Consider the following 19598-nt stretch of genomic DNA (forward strand, 5'->3'; position numbering starts at 1 on the left):
CTAGCATCTCTGTAGCAGGATCCAAGAAGTGGAACACACCACACACACACACACACAAACAGACTGGGCTTTGCATTAGTGGGAGTATGAGAGTATCAGCACCAACACAGACGAGATACACTGTGAGTGGCATGTGCTTACCGTGTACACCATGTTCCCCACAAACAGGTAGTCAGTACCATGACCGTTGTTGAAAGGACTGTCTGGGGAGAACACACACACACACAGAAACATTTACTACAAGATGTACAGTTGAAGTCGGAAGTTTACATACACCTTAGCAAAATACATTTAAATTCAGTTTGACAATTAATGACATTTAATCCTAGTAAAAATGCCCTGTCTTAGGTCAGTTAGGATCACCAATTTATTTTAAGAATGTGAAATGTTTGAATAATAGTAGAGAGAATTATTTATTTCAGCTTTTATTTCTTTCTTCACATTCCCAGTGGGTCAGAAGTTTACATACACTCAATTAATATTTGGTACCATTGCATTTAAATTGTTTAACTTGAGTCAAACTTCTCGGGTAGCCTTCCACAAGCTTCCCACAATAAGTTGGGTGAATGTTGGCCCATTCCTCCTGACAGCTGGTGTAACAGTCAGGTTTGCTCGCACACGCTTTATCAGTTCTGCCCACAAATTTTCTATAGGATTGAGGTCAGGGCTTTGTGATGGCCACTCCAATACCTTGACTTTGCTGTCCTTAAGCCATTTTGCCACAACTTTGTAAATATGCTTGGGGTCATTGTCCATTTGGAAGACCCATTTCCAACCAAGCTTTAACTTCCTGACTGATGTCTTGAGATGTTGCTTCAATATATCCACATAATTTTCCTACCTCATGATGCCATCTATTTTGTGAAGTGCACCAGTCCCTCCTGCAGCAAAGCACCCCCACAACATGATGCTTCCACCCCCGTGCTTCACGGTTGGGATGGTGTTCTTCGGCTTGCAAGCCTCCCCATTTTTCCTCCAAACATAACGATGGTCATTATGGCCAAACAGTTCTATTTTTGTTTCATCAGACCAGAGTACATTTCTACAAAAAGTACGATCTTTGTCCCCATGTGCAGTTGCAAACCGTAGTCTGGCTTTTTTATGGCGGTTTTGGAACAGTGGTTTCTTCCTTGCTGAGCGGCCTTTCAGGTTATGTTCATATAGGACCCGTTTTACTGTGGATATAGATACTTTTGTACCTGTTTCCTCCAGCATCTTCACAAGGTCCTTTGCTGTTGTTCTGGGATTGATTTGCACTTTTCGCACCAAAGTACATTCATCTCTAAGAGACAGAGCGCATCTCCTTCCTGAGCGGTGTGATGGCTGCGCGGTCCCATGGTGTTTATACTTGCGTACTATTGTTTGTACAGATGAACGTGGTACCTTCAGGTGTTTGGAAATTGCTCCAAAGGATGAACCAGACTTGTGGAGGTCCACAATTCTTTTTGTGGAGGTCTTGGCTGATTTCTTTTGATTTTCCCATGATGTCAAGCAAAGAGACACTGAGTTTGAAGGTAGGCCTTGAAATACGTCCACAGGTGCACATCCAATTGACTCAAATTATGTAAATTGGCCTATCAGAAGCTTCTAAATCCATGACATAATTTTCTGGAATTTTCCAAGCTGTTTAACGGCACAGTCAACTTAGTGTATGTAAACTTCTGAGCCACTGGAATTGTGATACAGTGAATTATAAGTGAAATAATCTGTCTGTAAACAATTGTTGGAAAAATTACTTGTGTCATGCGCAAAGTAGATGTTCTAACCGACTTGCCAAAACTATAGTTTGTTATCAAGAAATGTGTGGAGTGGCTGAAAAACTAGTTTTAATGACTCCAACCTAAGTGTATGTAAACTTCCGACTTCAACTGTACATACACTTAATTACTGAATATACAGTTACTTTAAGATGAATAGTGCACAGGTGTGAGTGAGTCTAGCAGAGTGCACGTGTGTGAGTGAATGTGTCTAGCAGAGTGCACGTGTGTGAGTGAGTGTCTCTAGCAGTGTGTGTAGGGACCACTACTTACCATGTTCTAGAACTTTGAGTGGAAACCAGAAGAGAATAATGGAATGGATCAGAGCATTTATACAGTGACCCCAAAACACCTGAGAGAGAGAGGGATGGAGAGAGAGAGAATGAAAGAGAGCGAGAGAGATGGAGAGAATGAAAGAGAAAGGGAGAGAGAATGAAAGAGAGCGAGAATGAAAGAGAGCGAGGGCAGTAGTAGAGTCAGTAAAAACCAAAGCCAAAACACTCAGAGCCCACAGAAAAACAGTGTTCAGTAATACAAATACCACTATGTATTCACCATCGCTACTAACCAACTGCCCTACACCTGCGCGCACACACACACACACACACACACACACACACACACACACACACACACACACACACACACACCTTCTACCCCTAAATTAATGACTTCCTTATTCTCATTAGAGTTGCCATGGGGATGGCCCAGTCTCCCTGCCACCTTGTTTACCTGCAAGATTCCAAAACAAACACCAGGCATCACACATCCATCACAGAGACATGGACACAAGCCCCAGACATGACCCATCAAACACTGAGCTATGGGAGAACATAAACATGGCAATCATAAACTACATGACCAAAAGTATGTGAACACCTGCTCGTCGAACATCTCATTCCAAAGTCATGGGCATTAATATGGAGTTTGTCCCCCCTTTGCTGCTATAACAGCCTCCACTCTTCTGGGAAGTCTTTCCACTAGATATTGGAACATTGCGGCGGGACTTGCTTCCATTCAGCCACAAGAGTATTAGTAGGTTTGGCACAGATGTTGGGTGATTAGGCCTGGCTTGCAGTCAGCGTTCAGATTCATCTTAAAGGTGTTTGATGGGGTTGAGGTCAGGGCTTTGTGCAGGCCAGTCAAGTTCTTCCACACCGATGTCGACAAACACTTTCTGTACGAACCTCGATTTGTGCACGGGGGCATTGTCATGCTGAAACAGGAAAGGGCCTTCCCCAAACTGTTGCCACAAAGTAGAAACCACAGAGTAATCTAGAATGTCATTGTATCCTGTAGTGTTAACATTAAGGGGCCTAGCCCAAACCATGAAAAACAGTCTCAGAGCATTATTCCTCCTCCACCAAGCGTTACATTTGGCACTATGCATTGGGGCAGGTAGTGTTCTCCCTGATCCGCCAAACTCAGATTCGTCCATCGGACTGCCAGATGGTGAAGCGTGATTCATCACTCCAGAGAACGCGTTTCCACTCATCCAGAATCCAATGGCGGTGAGCTTTACAACACTCCAGCCGACGTTTGGCATTGCGCATGGTGATCTTAGCCTTGTGTGCAGCTGCTCGGCCATGGAAACCCATTTCATGAAGCTCCCTACGAATAGTTATTGAGCTGACGTTGCTTCCAGAGGAGGTTTGGAACTTGGTAGTGAGTGTTGCAACCGAGGATAAATGATTTTTATGTGCTACCTGCTTCAACACTTGGCAGTCTCTTTCTGAGCTTGTGTGGCCTACCACTTCGCGGCTGAGCCGTTGTTGCTCCTAGACCTTTCCACTTCACAATAACAGCACTTACATCTGAGCGGGGCAGCTCTAGCAGGGCAGAAATTTGACGAACTGACTTGTTGGAAAGGTGGCATCCAATGACGGTGCCACATTAAGTCACTGAGCTCTTCAGTAAGGCCATTCTACTGCCAATGTTTGTCTATGGAGACTGCATGGCTGTGTGCTAGATTTTATACACCTGTCAGCAACGGGTGTGGCTGGAATACCCAAATCCACTAATTTGAAGTGTTGTCCACCTACTTTTGTATAGCTTTTTTTCAGATGATGCAATACATGTTCATATAGGCCTACAAGTTGTGAAACTCTAAACTCAAATTGTTTCATTCATAGTGTTCAATGTTCAAAAACATTCCATATGCTTGTCCATTAATAATTATGGCAGTGTTTGTGTGCACAGTATTTCAATATGATTGAAAATGTAAAAAAGTGGTCTGTGCGTGTTTGTTTGGGTGTGTGTGTACCTTGGTGTTGAAGCCCTCAGCGTTCTGGGTGATCCTGTATAGCTGGGGGAAGCGGAGCATGTTCTGCTGACTGCACGGCCGGTCAAAGATACCCAGAGTGAAGGGAGGCAACGCTGTGAAGATCTGACACACACACACACACACACACACACACACACACACACACACACACACAAACACACACACACACACACACACTATGATCGATTGACTTTCAGAAATTCAGACTTACTCCGTTGGCTGTGTTATCGGTCGCACAATCAGCACAACAATCACAGTGACACAGTCAGCACAACAATCACAGTGACACAATCAGCACAACAATCAGTGACACAATCAGCAGTAATTCCACCACTTCCAAACAGAGTAGAGACATGGAAAAAGAGGGAGAGTGAAAGAGAGAGGAAGGGCGGGAGGGAAGGAGAGATTGAAAGAGAGGGGGGGAGGGAAGGAGACAGGGAAAGGGAGGGAGAGGGAGAAAGGGATAAAAAATATATAGAACGCGGGGGAGTAAAGGACAGATCCAGAAAGAGTGAGACAGAGAAATGGACAGTATGCATAAAGTGGACACTCACCACATTGTAGAGGCCTATACACCAGCGTTCAAACAGGATCTGTCCAGAAAAGCCGTTCACAAAGGCAAACCACAGCTGGACAAGAGAGGGATGATATAGGATGAGTGAAACAAGGGAGCATGGAATAAATTGATTAACAGGGATAGAGGATAACCACGTAGCCCTTGTGCATACATCGCCTTCATAAAGTATTCAATTCTCTTGATTTTTTCCACATTTTGTTGTGTTACAGCCCGAAATTAAAAAAGATTCAATTTAGATTTTGTGTCACTGGCCTATACACAATGTCAAAGTGGAATAAAGTATTTCAAAATGTTTACAAATTGATAAGCTGAGTCAATAAGTATTCAACCCCTTTGTTATGGCAAGCCTAAATAAGTTCATGAGTAAAAATGTGCTTAACAAGTCACATAAGTTGCATGGACTCACTCTGAGTGCAAAAAAAGTGTTTAACATGATTTTTGAATGACTACCTCATCTCTGTACCCCACACATAAAATGATCTGTAAGGTCCCTTAGTTGAGCAATGAATTTCAAACACAGATTCAACCACAAAGGCCAGGGAGGTTTTCCAATGTCTCTCAAAGAAGGGCATCTATTGGTAGATGGGTCAAAATAAAAAAGCAAACATTGAATATCCTTTTGAACATGGAGAAGTAATTAATTATCATTACAAAGATACAGGCGACCTTCCTAACTCAGTTGCCGGAGGTGAAGGAAACCACTCAGAGATTTCATCATGAGGCCAATGAGGACATTAAAACAGTAATAGTTTAATGGCCGTGATAGGAGAAAACTGAGGCTGGATCAACAACATTGTAGATACTCCACAATACTAACCTAATTGACAGAGTGAAAAGAAAAAATCCTGTACAGAATAAAAATATTCCAAAACATGCATCCTGTTTGCAACAAGGAAATAAAAAAAAGTGGTAAAGCAATTCCCTTTTTGTCCTGAATACAAAGTGTTATCTTTGTGGGAAATCCAATACAACACATTACTGAGTACCACTCTCCATATTTTCAAGCATAGTGGTGGCTGCATCATGTTATGGGTATGCTTGTAATCAGTGGCGACCAGTCAACTGTTTTAAGCCCCACCTATTTAGCTACCTGTTTGTTTGTTTTTTTGTTGCCTGTTTTGCATGTTATTTGGGCATTAATACATGTCACATATCAGTTTGCAAAGAATGTAAAATAATAAAGCCGCATACAACCTTTTTTTGCTTTATTGAGTAAGGCAGCTCCAAGAGTTTGCAAAATTGTCATCAAGGCAAAGGGTGGCTACTTTGAAGAATCTCAAATATATTTTGATTTGTTTAACACTTTTTTGGTTACTACATGAATGAGTAGGTGTGTCCAAACTTTTGACTAAGTACTGTGTATATATATATTTTTTGTATTTAACCCCCTTTTTTCTCCCAATTTCAATTACGATCTTATCTCATCGCTGCAACTCTCCAACGGAATCGGGAGAGGCGAAGATCGGGTCATGTGTCCACCTAAATATGACCTGCCACACTGCGCTCCTTAACACCCATCCGCTTAACCCGGAAGCCAGCTGCACCAATGTGACGGAGGAAACACCGTTCAACTGACGACCAAAGTCAGCCTGCAGGCGCCCGTCCTGCCACAAGGACGGGCAAACCCTCCCCTGACCAGGACGACGCTGGACCAATTGTGCGCCGCCCTATGGGACACCCGGTCACGGCCGGTTGTGACCCAGCCTGGGATCGAACCCGGGTCTGTAGTGCCGCCTCAAGCACTGCGATGCAGTACCTCAGACCGCTGCGCCACTCGGGAGGCCCCTGTATTTGATTTGTAATAAATCTGCAACAATTTCTAGAATATTTTTTCACTTTGTCATTATGTGTGTAGATGGGTGAGAGAGAAGAAATCTCTTGAATCCATGTTGAATTCAGGCTGTAACACAACAAAATGTGGAATGAGTCAATGGGTATGAATACTTTCTGAAGGCACTGCAGATTACAGATCTAGGGTCAGTTCACACTACCCAATGCTAAAGGTATCTACAAAGAGTAAAAAATCCATCCATCCATACAGAGACACAGACTGTGGTGAGGTTCATGGAGCATACAGTGGAGCACCCGCCTGCTCTGCCAACCCAACCCCCCCAACACACACCACTCTGTATCTCTGCTTTGTGGACAGAGAGTGTCTATGTCCCTTGACCTACAGATCTCTACAGGCAGCCAATCACATGTGATAATCACACATCCTTAGCCCTGCGGGAGAGGGACATTGTGGTAGAAGGTAGAGGTTGAGGGTCTGCACCTGCTGGCATCCTTAATGTTAGACAGAGAAGGGGGCACAGCTGACAAATCACCCTCATGATGGGGGAGCCTCCCAAAATGCCCCTGACCGACCGTGTGTGTGTGTGTGTGTGTGTGTGTGTGTGTGTGTGAGACAGAAAGCAGACACCAGAGGAGCACCTCATCAGTCATTGTCAAACATTTCGACAAACAGCTGCAAAATGTCTCTGTTAATGTGTGTGGTTGTGTGTGTGTGTGTGTGTGTGTGTGTGTGTGTGTGTGTGTGTGTGTGTGTGTGTGTGTGTGTGTGAGAGAGAGAGAGAGAGAGAAACTCCCTAAGGAGGGAAAGGGAGTTAGTCTCTCTCCAAATGGGTCCAGCTTCTACTAATGTAAAACATTGTTTTAAATAGTAATACATCTTCAAACATTACTGGATGGCATTTATAAGGTACAGCCTATATGTGGGAGGGGTGATGGGGAGGTGAGGGTTGAAGGGTGGGAGAGTTGAGGGTTGAAAGATGGGAGAGGTGAGAGTTGAAGGGTGGGAGAGGGTGGGAGAGGTGAGAGTTGAAGGGTGGGAGAGGTGAGGGTTGAAGGGTGGGAGAGGTGAGGGTTGAAGGGTGGGAGAGGTGAGAGTTGAAGGGTGGGAGAGGTGAGAGTTGAAGGGTGGGAGAGGTGAGAGTTGAAGGGTGGGAGAGGTGAAGGGTGGGAGAGGTGAGGGGGTGGGGTGTGTCTTACCTCTATGATGTAGAGAACCACATTCTTATAGAAACAGTAGAGAATACACTTAGTGACACGGTTATAACTCCACGCCCCATGGACCAGCAACAACTTCTCTAGGTAGGAAAACTAGCAACAGAAAGAGAGGGGAGTGATGAGAGAGGGGGGGGGGGGGGTGAGAGAGATGGAGACAGGGTGAGACAAAGAGATAAGCAGTAGTAGACACCTGAGTGGTCAGACAGATAAACAGAGATTCCTCTGGCTCTCACAGAATACTTCAACTAGCTTCTCCCCCCCCCCCCTCCGTTCTCTACTCTAGCGTGTGTCTGTGTGTGTGTGTTACCTGTGCGATGGAGTAGTCCGAGGAGTTGGTTGCCTGCATGCCCTCGTTGCCACTGATGCCAACCCCTACATGGGCAGTCTGGATCATGCCCACGTCGTTGGCCCCGTCTCCTATGGCCAGAGTGATGGCCTTCACATGCTTCTTCACCATGTCCACTATCTCAGACTTCTGGAGGGGAGACACCCTGGAGAGAGAGAAACCAGTTAGAAAAAAGTTATGACATCAACGACCAAAAGTAAAAGATGTCTGGAGACTGGAAAAAACAGACAGAGTAAAATACAACCAGGGGGAAAAATGTTTTACTTGTATAAACTTGGATTTTTCGGCAAGGACATATACAAGATACTACCCTCCACAACAAAACCTTCACTCCAAACCTACAACCTGATTTTGGAAAACATTTCCTGGAAGGATTCCATTCCTAGGATTCCTCCGACTACTAAGATTCTTATATCCAAGATATACAGCAAATGCTCTGGCAAACAAAGAGAAACCTGAAAACACCATCCGACCTGGAACTGAGAGAGTGGTGTTCAGACTTTTAAAGTCAAGAAGAAAAATACATTACAATTACATATTTTACTTTATAAGGACTGAATGCTAAGACAGATTTGAGAGGTGTCAAATCCCTTGAGCCCAACAATGGCAGGAGAGTTTCACAGCCTCCCCCACCCAAATGCAGAGGCCTTTGAAGCCCCCTCCCGCTGTTCAGAGGTCATTACAATACAGTAACCTCAATGTAAAAAATGCAAAGGCATGAAAATAATACAAATAAGCTCCTTATGGAAAATCTGACTATTATAAAAAGGGGAACATAAGCAACTTAATTTTCCACACAGACCGTTCCCTGGCATGGCGCAGTGCTATATTAACAGGTGAACACATGCCAGTCAGCATTAAAAAACGAGTCCAGCTCAACAACACCCCATCAACCAGACCCAGAGAGCTGGAGGTGGAAAGAGACATATCTGCACTCTTTTAGACAACTTCATGGACAAAACGTTCCACTGTAATAGTGAAGGTGTAAACTTGGCAGGAGAAAACCTAAACAGTATATTTGACCTCCCAGCTTCCCTATCAAATCTAAAAATGTCTAACAAAAAACCTAAGAAAATGAACAATGACAAATGGTTTGATGAAGAATGCAAAAACCTAAGAAAGAAATTGAGAAACCTACCCAACCAAAAAGATAGAGACCCAGAAAACCTGAGCCTACGCCTTCACTATCACTAAAACAATACAGAAATACAGTACGGAAAAAGAAGGAACAGCACGTCAGAAATCAGCTCAATGTAATTGAAGAGTCCGTAGACTCTAACCACTTCTGGGAAAAATGGAAAACACTAAACAAGGGTTATCTATCCAAAACGGAGATGTATGGGTAAACTACTTGTCCAATCTTGTTGTATCAATAACAAAGAACAAATAGCAAAAACATATACATGATCCAATACAAATCTTAGAATCAACTATTAAAAGACTACCAGAACCCACTGGATTCTCCAATTACCTTGAATGAACAAAAGGACAAAATACAAACCCTCCAACCCAAAAAGGCCTGTGGTGTTGATGGTATCCTCAATGAAATGATAAAATATACAGACAACAAATTCCAATTGGCTATACTTAAACTCTTTAACATCATCCTCTGCTCTGGCATCTTCCCCAATATTTGTAACTAAGGACTGATCATCCCAATCCACAAAAGTGGAGACAAATTTGACCCCAATAACTACTGTGGGATATGCGTCAACAGCAACCTTGGGAAAATCATCTACATTATCATTAACAGCAGACTCGTATATTTCCTCAATGAAAACAATGTACTGAGCAAATGTCAAATTGGCTTATTACCAAAATACCATACGACAGAACACGGATTCACCCTGCACACCCTAATAGACAAACAAACAAAAAGGCAGTCTTCTCATGCTTTTTTGATTTCAAAAAGATAAGACTCAATTTGATGGTCTGCTATAAAAAGTGGTGTTGGGGGAAAAACATCCGACATTATAAAATCCATGTACACAAACAACCAGTGTGCGGTTAAAATTGGCAAAAAACACATTTCTTTCCACAGTGCCGTGGGATGAGACAGGGATGCAGCTTAAGCCCCACCCTCTTCAACATATATATTGTAATGAATACTCAGGGTGAAAAAGGTGTAGATTCACGCGCAGAGCGCGGCAGGTGTTTATTTCGCCTTGGTCATACACAGGTAGGCAAACAGGCAGGTGAATCAAATCTAGGACTATAACTGGTTCTCACAAACGAGCTAGGAACAGGCTTAGTAGAGTCAAAACGAACAATACCCCACAAAGACACAATCAGAATGAACTGAGCTGAATAATGAGCGGATGAGACCAGGTGAGTAACTAACACAGGTGAAATCAATGAACAAAATGAAAGACAGGGCTAGGTTCAAGAACAAAGAAACAGGGCTACGTTCAAGAACAAAGAAACAGGGCTACATTCAAGAACACAATGAAACAGAACACAAGGTTGACTAAGAAAATAAATACAGAACGGTACATATATCAACGAATTGGCGAGGGCACTAGAGCAGTCTGCAGCACCCGGCCTTACCCGACAACAATCTGAAGTCAAATGTCTACTGTTTGCTGATGATCTGGTGCTTCTGTCCCCAACCAACGATGGCCTACAGCAGCACCTACAGCTGAAGTTGGAAGTTTACATACACTAGTTTTAATGACTCCAACCTAAGTGTATCAATGACCATATTAGAGACACATATTTCCCTCAGATTACACAGACCCACAAAGAATTTGTAAACAAACCCAATTTTGATAAACTCACATATCTACTGGGTGAAATACAAACACCATTCTAAACTATATGACATGACTTTATTATTTTGGAACTTTTGTGAGTGTTATGTTTAATGTACATTTTTGTTTATTTCACTTTTGTTCATTGCCAAATCAAGTGAAGTAGATAATGTTAACACAGCAAGAGAGCGAGAGATCTAGTCTCTGAGACCAGGCTGACTGTTGAGTCACTCTGTCACGCACACAGACCGACAGACACACCTCAGAGAGCAGAGGCGCAGCTCGTCTATCAACATCGACTTCTCCAGCCAAATCTCTCTGAGGGTTTCCCCTCGGAAATTGTGTGTGTGTGTGAGAATGCTAAGTGGACCACCCAGCTCTGCAGTGTCAGCTTGACCGGGCCAGGGTCTTGCTTAGAACACACAGAGCATCTGTATGACTCATTGGCTTCCCCCTGGCCTGCCGTGTGTGTGTGTGTGTGTGTGTGTGTGTGTGTGTGTGTGTGTGTGTGGTTACATGCTGGTGTAGAGATTTGCTCCATACCCACCCAGGCCTGCTCCCTCTTATCCCAGAAAGACTGTTCCTTGTTGGGGCTTTAGATCACTGTGGGTCCTAGTCTGACTACAGGGCTACAACATAGACATACAGATAGTAACAGGAGCCATGTCTTCCACAGGCATACTGTCTGTTATACACGCACACACACAAACAGTCTGAATTTCCCTAGTCCCTTTCCCCTGGGCTCCTCATTCTCATTGTCTGTGTGGAGACATAACCGGTTTAGGAGACAGACAGACAGAGAGGGTTACAGGTTAAGAGGGTGAGTACCTCAACCAGCTATCATAATGACTGAACAGCTACATAAATCAATTAGTGGGAAGCGGTTCCCCTAAACCAGGCTTTCCCAAACTTGGTCCTGGACCCCCCCCCATGGGTGTACGTTTTGGTTTTTGCCCTAACACTACACAGCTGATTCAAATAATCACAGATTGATGATGAGTTGGTTATTTGAATCAGCTGTGTAGTGCTAGGACAAAAACCAAAACGTGCACCCAGGTGGGGCCCCAGGACCGGGTTTGGGAAAACCTCCGCTAAACCACTGACACAGGGGCCGAAATACTTCTATCCACGTAATGGTTCAGGTTAGGAGCCGGGGTAGTCAAATCTAATCCTAGATCTTTGGTTAAGGCAAACTTTTACCTTGGGAATTGGCTCTAAATGGAAGCCATTTTGGTTATTTTAAGCACGGCAGTGATTCATGTTTTCCTGCTACCTGATGGAAACCACTAAACAAAAACCTCATGGAGTTTCTGTGTGAAGTCTTACTGTTACGCTGCCAACTCTTCCTGCATCTCCTTTCATTTGCCCTTTCTCTCTTCAACTCAACTTCAACCCACTTGTCTTCTAGCTCTCGTTTTCCATTTCCAATAATTATCATCTTTATGCGTTTTGTAATTGATGTTGTTGTTAGTTCTCTCTCTCAATTCAAAGGGGATTTATTAGCATGGTCTCTTTCAATTAAGATGGGTTTTATTGGAATGGGAAACATGTTTACATTGTTTATTATTTCAATTGCTTTGGCAAAGGTGATGAGAAACAAACAATGTCAACAAAAACTTTTAAAAAATCTACAGTAAACATTGCACTCATACAGGTTAAGGGATTAAAACATTCCAAATGTTATATTATCAGCCATGTACAGTGTTTTAACAATATGCAAATAGTTGTAGTACGAATAATAGGGGATGATGAGGAAACAGATAAATATGGGTGGTATTTACAATGTTGTGTTCCACTGGTTGCCCTTTTCTCATGGTAACGGCCCACAAACCTTGCTGCTGTGATTGCACATTGCGGTATTTTGCCTAACAGATATGGGAGTTTATCAATGTTTGATTTGTTTTCAAATTCTTTGTGGGTCTGTGTGATCTGTGGGAAATATGTCTCTCTCTCTCTCAATTCAATTTAAATTTAAGGGCATATTTGGCATGGGAAACATATGTTAACATCGCCAAATCAAGTGAAGTAGATAATAAACAAAAGTGAAATAAACAATAAAAATGTAACAGTTAACATTACACCCACAAAAGTTCCAAAAAGAATAAAGACATTTCAAATATCATATTATTTGCAAATAGTTAAAGTACAGAAGTGAAAATAAATAAACAAATATGGGTTGTATTTACAATGGTGTTTGTTCTTCACTAGTTACCCTTTTCTTGTGGCAACAGGTCACAAATCTTTCTGCTGTGATGGCACACTGTGGTATTTCACCCAATAGATATGGGAGTTTATCAAAATTGGGTTTGTTTTCGTTGTGGGTCTGTGTAATCTGAGGGAAATATGTGTCTCTAATATGGTCATACAGGAGGTTAGGAAGTGCAGCTCAGTTTCCACCTCATTTTGTGGGCAGTGTGCACATAGACCTGGCTCTCAAGAGAAGACAGGCTGTGTACGACAGCCTTTCTCAATAGCAAGGCTATGCTCACTGAGTCTGTACATAGTCAAAGCTTTCCTTAAGTTTGGGTCAGTCACAGTGGTCAGGTATTCTGCCACTGTGTACTCTCTGTTTAGGGCCAAATAGCATTCTATTTTGCTCAGTTTTTTTGTTAATTCTTTCCAATGTGTCAAGTAATTATCTTTTTGTTTCCTCAAGATTTGGTTGGGTCTAATTGTGTTGCTGTTCTGGGGCTCTGTGGGGTCTGTTTGTGTACAGAGCCCCAGGACCAGCTTGCTTAGGGTACTCTTCTCCAGGTTCATCTCTCTGTAGGTGATGGCTTTGTTATGGAAGGTTTGGGAATCTCTTCCTTTTAGTTGGTTGTAGAGCTCTTTTCTGGATTTTGATCATTAGTGGGTACCGGCCTAATTCTGCTCTACATGCATTATTTGGTATTTTATGTTGTACACAGAGGATATTTTTGCAGAATTCTGCATGTAGAGTCTCAATTTGGTGTTTGTCCCATTTTGTGAATTCTTGGTTGGTGAGCAGACCCCAAACCTCACAACCATAAAAGGGAAATGGGTTCTATAACTGATTCAAGTATTTTTAGCCAGATCCTAATTGGTATGTCACATTTTATGTTCCTTTAGATGGCATAGAAGGCCCTTCTTGCCTTGTCTGTCAGATCGTTCACAGCTTCGTGGAAGTTACCTGTGGTGCTGATGTTTAGGCCGAGGTATGTATCGTTTTTTGTTTGCTCTGGGGCAACGGTGTCTAGATGGAATTTGTATTTGTGGTCCTGGCAACTGGACCTTTTTAGGAACGCCATTATTTTTGTTTTACTGAGATTTACTGTCAGGGCCCAGGTCTGACAGAATCTGTTCAGAAGATCTAGGTTCTGCTGTAGGCCCTCCTAAGTTGAGGACAGAAGCACCAGATCATCAGCAAACAGTAGACATTTGACTTCAGATTCTAGTAGGGTGAGTCTTGGTGCTGCAGACTGCTCTACTGCCCTCACCAATTTGTTGATATATATGTTGAAGAGGGTGGGGCTTAAGCTGCATTCCTGTCTCACCCCACGGGCCTGTGGAAAGAAATGTGAGTTTCTAAAAATTATAATGTTGTATGTTTTTCCCCAAACACTACTATCCATCTATTTGTATAGCAGACCCACATACCAAATTGAGTCAAAATCTTTTTTGACATCAACAAAGTATGAGAAGACTGCCTTTGTTTTGGTTTGTTTGTTTGTCAAATAGGGTGTGCAGGGTGAATACGAGGTCTGTCATATGGTATTTAGGTAAAAAGCCATTTTGACATTTGCTCAGTACATTGTTTTCACTGAGGAAATGTACGAGTCTGCTGTTAATGATAATGCTGAGGAGTTTCCCGAGGATGCTGTTGACGCATATCCCACGAAAGGTATTGGGGTCAAATTTGTCTCCAATTTTGTGGATTGGGGTGATCAGTCCTTGGTTCCAAATATTGGGGAAGATGCCAGAGCTGAGGATGTTTAAGAGTTTAATAACGCTTCGTGTTTTTTGTTTAGTGTTTTCCAATTTTCCCAGAAGTGGTTCGAGTCTATGGATTCTTCAATTACATTGAGCTGATTTCTGACATGCTGTTCCTTCTTTTTCCGTAATGTATTTCTGTATTGTTTCAGTGATTCACCATAGTGAAGGCGTAGACTCAGGTTTTCTGGGTCTCTATCTTTTTGGTTGGACAGGTTTCTCAATTTCTTTCTTAGGTTTTTGCATTCTTCATCAAACCATTTGTCATTGTTGTTCATTTTATTCGGTTTTCTGTTTGACATTTTTAGATTTGATAGGGAAGCTGAGAGGTCAAATATACTGTTTAGGTTTTCTACTGCCAAGTTTACACCTTCACTATTACAGTGGAACGTTTTGTCCATCAAGTTGTCTAAAAGGGATTGAATTTGTTGTTGCCTAATTGGTTTTTGGTAGGTTTCCACACTACATTCCTTCCATCTATAGCATTTCTTTATATTATTCAGTTCCCTTGGCTTTGATGCCTCATGATTGAGTATTGCTCTGTTCAAGTAGACTGTGATTTTGCTGTGATCTGATAGGGGTGTCAGTGGGCTGACTGAACGCTCTGAGAGACTCTGGTTGAGTTCAGTGATAAAATAGTCTACAGTACTACTGACAAGAGATGAGCTGTAGGTGTACCTACTGTAGGAGTCCCCTCGAAGCCTACCATTTACTATGTACATACCCAGCATGTGACAGAGCAGCAGGAGTTGTGACCAGTTTTTGTTGCTTATGTTGTCATAGTTGTGCCTAGGGGGGCATATGAGGGAGGGAGTGCTGTCACCTCCAGGTAGGTATTTGTCCTGAGGGTGTCAGGTTGTGCCCCTGGGCCTGGAAATGATTGATTTCCCCCTCCAGGATGGAGAAGCTGTCTTCATTAAAGTATGGGGATTCTAGTGTGGGGATATAGGTAGCACACAGATATAGGTCTCTCTCTCCTCTCTCGCTGATAAATGATAGCCCAGCAGAGATGATACAACAGCCATAACATACACACAAACAGCAGGAGAGGATCACAGCCACCTCTACCACGAGAGTGCAGGGGGGGAGCAGGAAGAAAACAGAGGAACAAAAAGAGGGGGAGGAATGGAGCTATTTTGTAAGGCCTTGGAGACCCGAGTCCGGATATGGCTTTTATGCTTGGGAGAGTCAATTACTTCCCTCCTCACACACACACACACACACAACTGTCTGACGTGGAAACATGACTAAAAAAGGGAATGTAAATATTCTAGGAGACTTTGAGAGTACATTGTATGAATGAAGGGACAGATAGAGGCAGTGTATATATTACAGTGGGGAGAACAAGTATTTGATACACTGCCGATTTTGCAGGTTTTCCTACTTACAAAGCATGTAGAGGTCTGTAATTTTTATCATAGGTACACTTCAACTGTGAGAGACGGAATCTAAAACAAAAATCCAGAAAATCACATTGTATGATTTTTTAAAAGTAATTAATTTGCATTTTATTGCATGACATAAGTATTTGATCCCCTACCAACCAGTAAGAATTCCGGCTCTCACAGACCTGTTAGTTTTTCTTTAAGAAGCCCTCATGTTCTCCACTCATTACCTGTATTAACTGCACCTGTTTGAACTCGTTACCTGTATAAAAGACACCTGTCCACACACTCAAACAGACTCCAACCTCTCCACAATGGCCAAGACCAGAGGGCTGTGTAAGGACATCAGGGATAAAATTGTAGACCTGCACAAGGCTGGGATGGGCTACAGGACAATAGGCAAGCAGCTTGGTGAGAAGGCAACAACTGTTGGCGCAATTATTAGAAAATGGAAGAAGTTCAAGATGACGGTCAATCAACCTCGGTCTGGGGCTCCATGCAAGATCTCACCTCGTGGGGCATCAATGATCATGAGGAAGGTGAGGGATCAGCCCAGAACTACACGGCAGGACCTGGTCAATGACCTGAAGAGAGCTGGGACCACAGTCTCAAAGAAAACCATTAGTAACACACTACGCCGTCATGGATTAAAATCCTGCAGCGCACGCAAGGTCCCCCTGCGCATGTCCAGGCCCGTCTGAAGTTTGCCAATGACCATCTGGATGATCCAGAGGAGGAATGGGAGAAGGTCATGTGGTCTGATGAGACAAAAATAGAGCTTTTTGGTCTAAACTCCACTCGCCGTGTTTGGAGGAAGAAGAAGGATGAGTACAACCCCAAGAACACCATCCCAACCATGAAGCATGGAGGTGGAAACAACATTCTTTGGGGATGCTTTTCTGCAAAGGGGACAGGACGACTGCACCGTATTGAGGGGAGGATGGATGGGGCCATGTATCGCGAGATCTTGGCCAACAACCTCCTTCCCTCAGTAAGAGCATTGAAGATGGGTCGTGGCTGGGTCTTCCAGCATGACAACGACCCGAAACACACAACCAGGGCAACTAAGGAGTGGCTCCGTAAGAAGCATCTCAAGGTCCTGGAGTGGCCTAGCCAGTCTCCAGACCTGAACCCAATAGAAAATCTTTGGAGGGAGCTGAAAGTCCGTATTGCCCAGCGACAGCCCCGAAACCTGAAGGATCTGGAGAAGGTCTGTATGGAGGAGTGGGCCAAAATCCCTGCTGCAGTGTGTGCAAACCTGGTCAAGAACTACAGGAAACGTATGATCTCTGTAATTGCAAACAAAGGTTTCTGTACCAAATATTAAGTTCTGCTTTTCTGATGTATCAAATACTTATGTCATGCAATAAAATGCAAGTTAATTACTTAAAAATCATACAATGTGATTTTCAGGATTTTTGTTTTAGATTCCGTCTCTCACAGTTGAAGTGTACCTATGATAAAAATTACAGACCTCTACATGCTTTGTAAGTAGGAAAACCTGCAAAATCGGCAGTGTATCAAATACTTGTTCTCCCCACTGTATATATACATACATACATACAGTTGAAGTCGGAAGTTTGCATACACCTTAGCCAAATACATTTAAAACTCAGTTTCACAATTCCTGACATTTAATCCTAGTAAAAATGCCCTGTTTTAGGTCAGTTAGGATCACCAATTTATTTTAAGAATGTGAAATGTCAGAATAATAGAGAGAATTATTTATTTCAGCTTTTATTTCTTTCATCACATTCCCAGTGGGTTAGAAGTTTACATACACTCAATTAGTATTTGGTAGCATTGCCTTTAAATTGTTTAACTTGGGGCAAACGTTTATAGTTTGTTATCAAGACATTTGTGGAGTGGTTGAAAAACAAGTTTTAATGGACTCCAACCTAAGTGTATGTAAACTTCCGACTTCAACTGTATGTGTGTGTGTGTGTGTGTGTGGTTGGAGAATAGCAGTAAGTGAGTCATGACTTTGACATTTCCATGTGGTGCGGTGTATTCCATTAACCACTCTGAGATCCCTGCCAGGATTTTATGATCTACAGTCATTTACTAACACTATTAAAAAACAAACAGATCCTTTATAGTCAGCACCAAGCCCAACACCCCCCCCCCCCCCCAAGCCCAACACCTCCCCCCCAAGCCCAACACCCCCCCCACCAAGCCCAACACCCCCCCCACCAAGCCCAACACCCCCCCCAAGCCCAACACCCCCCCCCCACCAAGCCCAACACCCCCCAAGCCCAACACCCCCCAAGCCCAACACCCCCCAAGCCCAACACACCCCCCAAGCCCAACACACCCCCCAAGCCCAACACACCCCCCAAGCCCAACACACCCCCCAAGCCCAACACACCCCCCAAGCCCAACACACCCCCCAAGCCCAACACACCCCCCAAGCCCAACACACCCCCCAAGCCCAACACACCCCCCAAGCCCAACACACCCCCCAAGCCCAACACACCCCCCAAGCCCAACACACCCCCCAAGCCCAACACACCCCCCAAGCCCAACACACACCCCAAGCCCAACACACACCCCAAGCCCAACACACACACCAAGCCCAACGCTCTCCTTCCTCTCCGTGTGTGTGTCCTACATGAAGCAGATGCAGAATAGGATGTGTGTGCGAGTGCGTCTCTTACCTGCAGCAGATGACGGCCTTGCAGGACAGGGCGAGGTCTAGGAAGGCTTGGCGGAGCTCGAAGGACAGGGCGTATTTCAGGGTCTGTCCATCGATGATCAGAGCCAACTCATTCTCCTTCCCCAGAGAGTCACCCAGAGACGTACAGTGAGCTGTCAGGGTGGCCCGTGTTGCCTGGGGAGGGCAAGAGAAAGACGGGGTTCAACACACACCGGATATATTCTTCATCTACAGGTTTTAAGCAGAAATGGAGATGTAAAAGTATACAATCGAAAATAAACACACACTTCTTACACGTACATGAACAGGCCGGAGGGACTGAGAAAGAGTGAAGTAAGAGGAGAGAGTGAGACAGTAGAGGGACACAGAGGAGAGAGTGAGACAGTAGAGGGACACAGAGGAGAGAGTGAGACAGTAGAGGGACAAAGAAGAGAGAGTGAGACAGTAGAGGGACACAGAGGAGAGAGTGAGACAGTAGAGGGACACAGAGGAGAGAGTGAGACAGTAGAAGGACACAGAGGAGAGAGTGAGACAGTAGAGGGACACAGAGGAGAGAGTGAGACAGTAGAGGGACAAAGAAGAGAGAGTGAGACAGTAGAGGGACACAGAGGAGAGAGTGAGACAGTAGAGGGACACAGAGGAGAGAGTGAGACAGTAGAGGGACACAGAGGAGAGAGTGAGACAGTAGAGGGACACAGAGGAGAGAGTGAGACAGTAGAGGGACAAAGAAGAGAGAGTGAGACAGTAGAGGGACACAGAGGAGAGAGTGAGACAGTAGAGGGACACAGAGGAGAGAGTGAGACAGTAGAGGGACACAGAGGAGAGAGTGAGACAGTAGAGGGACAAAGAAGAGAGAGTGAGACAGTAGAGGGACAAAGAAGAGAGA

The 19598-nt window shown here is 43.8% G+C and overlaps 1 protein-coding gene across 3 annotated transcripts in view; it reads right to left on the reverse strand.

Annotated features, from left to right (window-relative positions):
* Positions 1-19598, reverse strand: part of LOC139531642 (phospholipid-transporting ATPase IB-like) — an 87118-nt gene that overhangs the window by 16822 nt on the left and 50698 nt on the right. For all 3 annotated transcript variants that reach the window (XM_071328284.1, XM_071328285.1, XM_071328286.1), the window contains 7 exons: positions 18714-18886; positions 7932-8115; positions 7607-7717; positions 4596-4670; positions 4021-4143; positions 2031-2109; positions 142-203 (listed from right to left, as the gene is read on the reverse strand). In XM_071328284.1, the coding sequence (XP_071184385.1) occupies positions 142-203; positions 2031-2109; positions 4021-4143; positions 4596-4670; positions 7607-7717; positions 7932-8115; positions 18714-18886 (807 nt within the window). The remainder of the gene's footprint in view (positions 1-141; positions 204-2030; positions 2110-4020; positions 4144-4595; positions 4671-7606; positions 7718-7931; positions 8116-18713; positions 18887-19598) is intronic.

Source organism: Salvelinus alpinus, chromosome 10 (genome assembly GCF_045679555.1).
Source record: "Salvelinus alpinus chromosome 10, SLU_Salpinus.1, whole genome shotgun sequence".
Classification (NCBI taxonomy): Eukaryota; Metazoa; Chordata; class Actinopteri; order Salmoniformes; family Salmonidae; genus Salvelinus; species Salvelinus alpinus.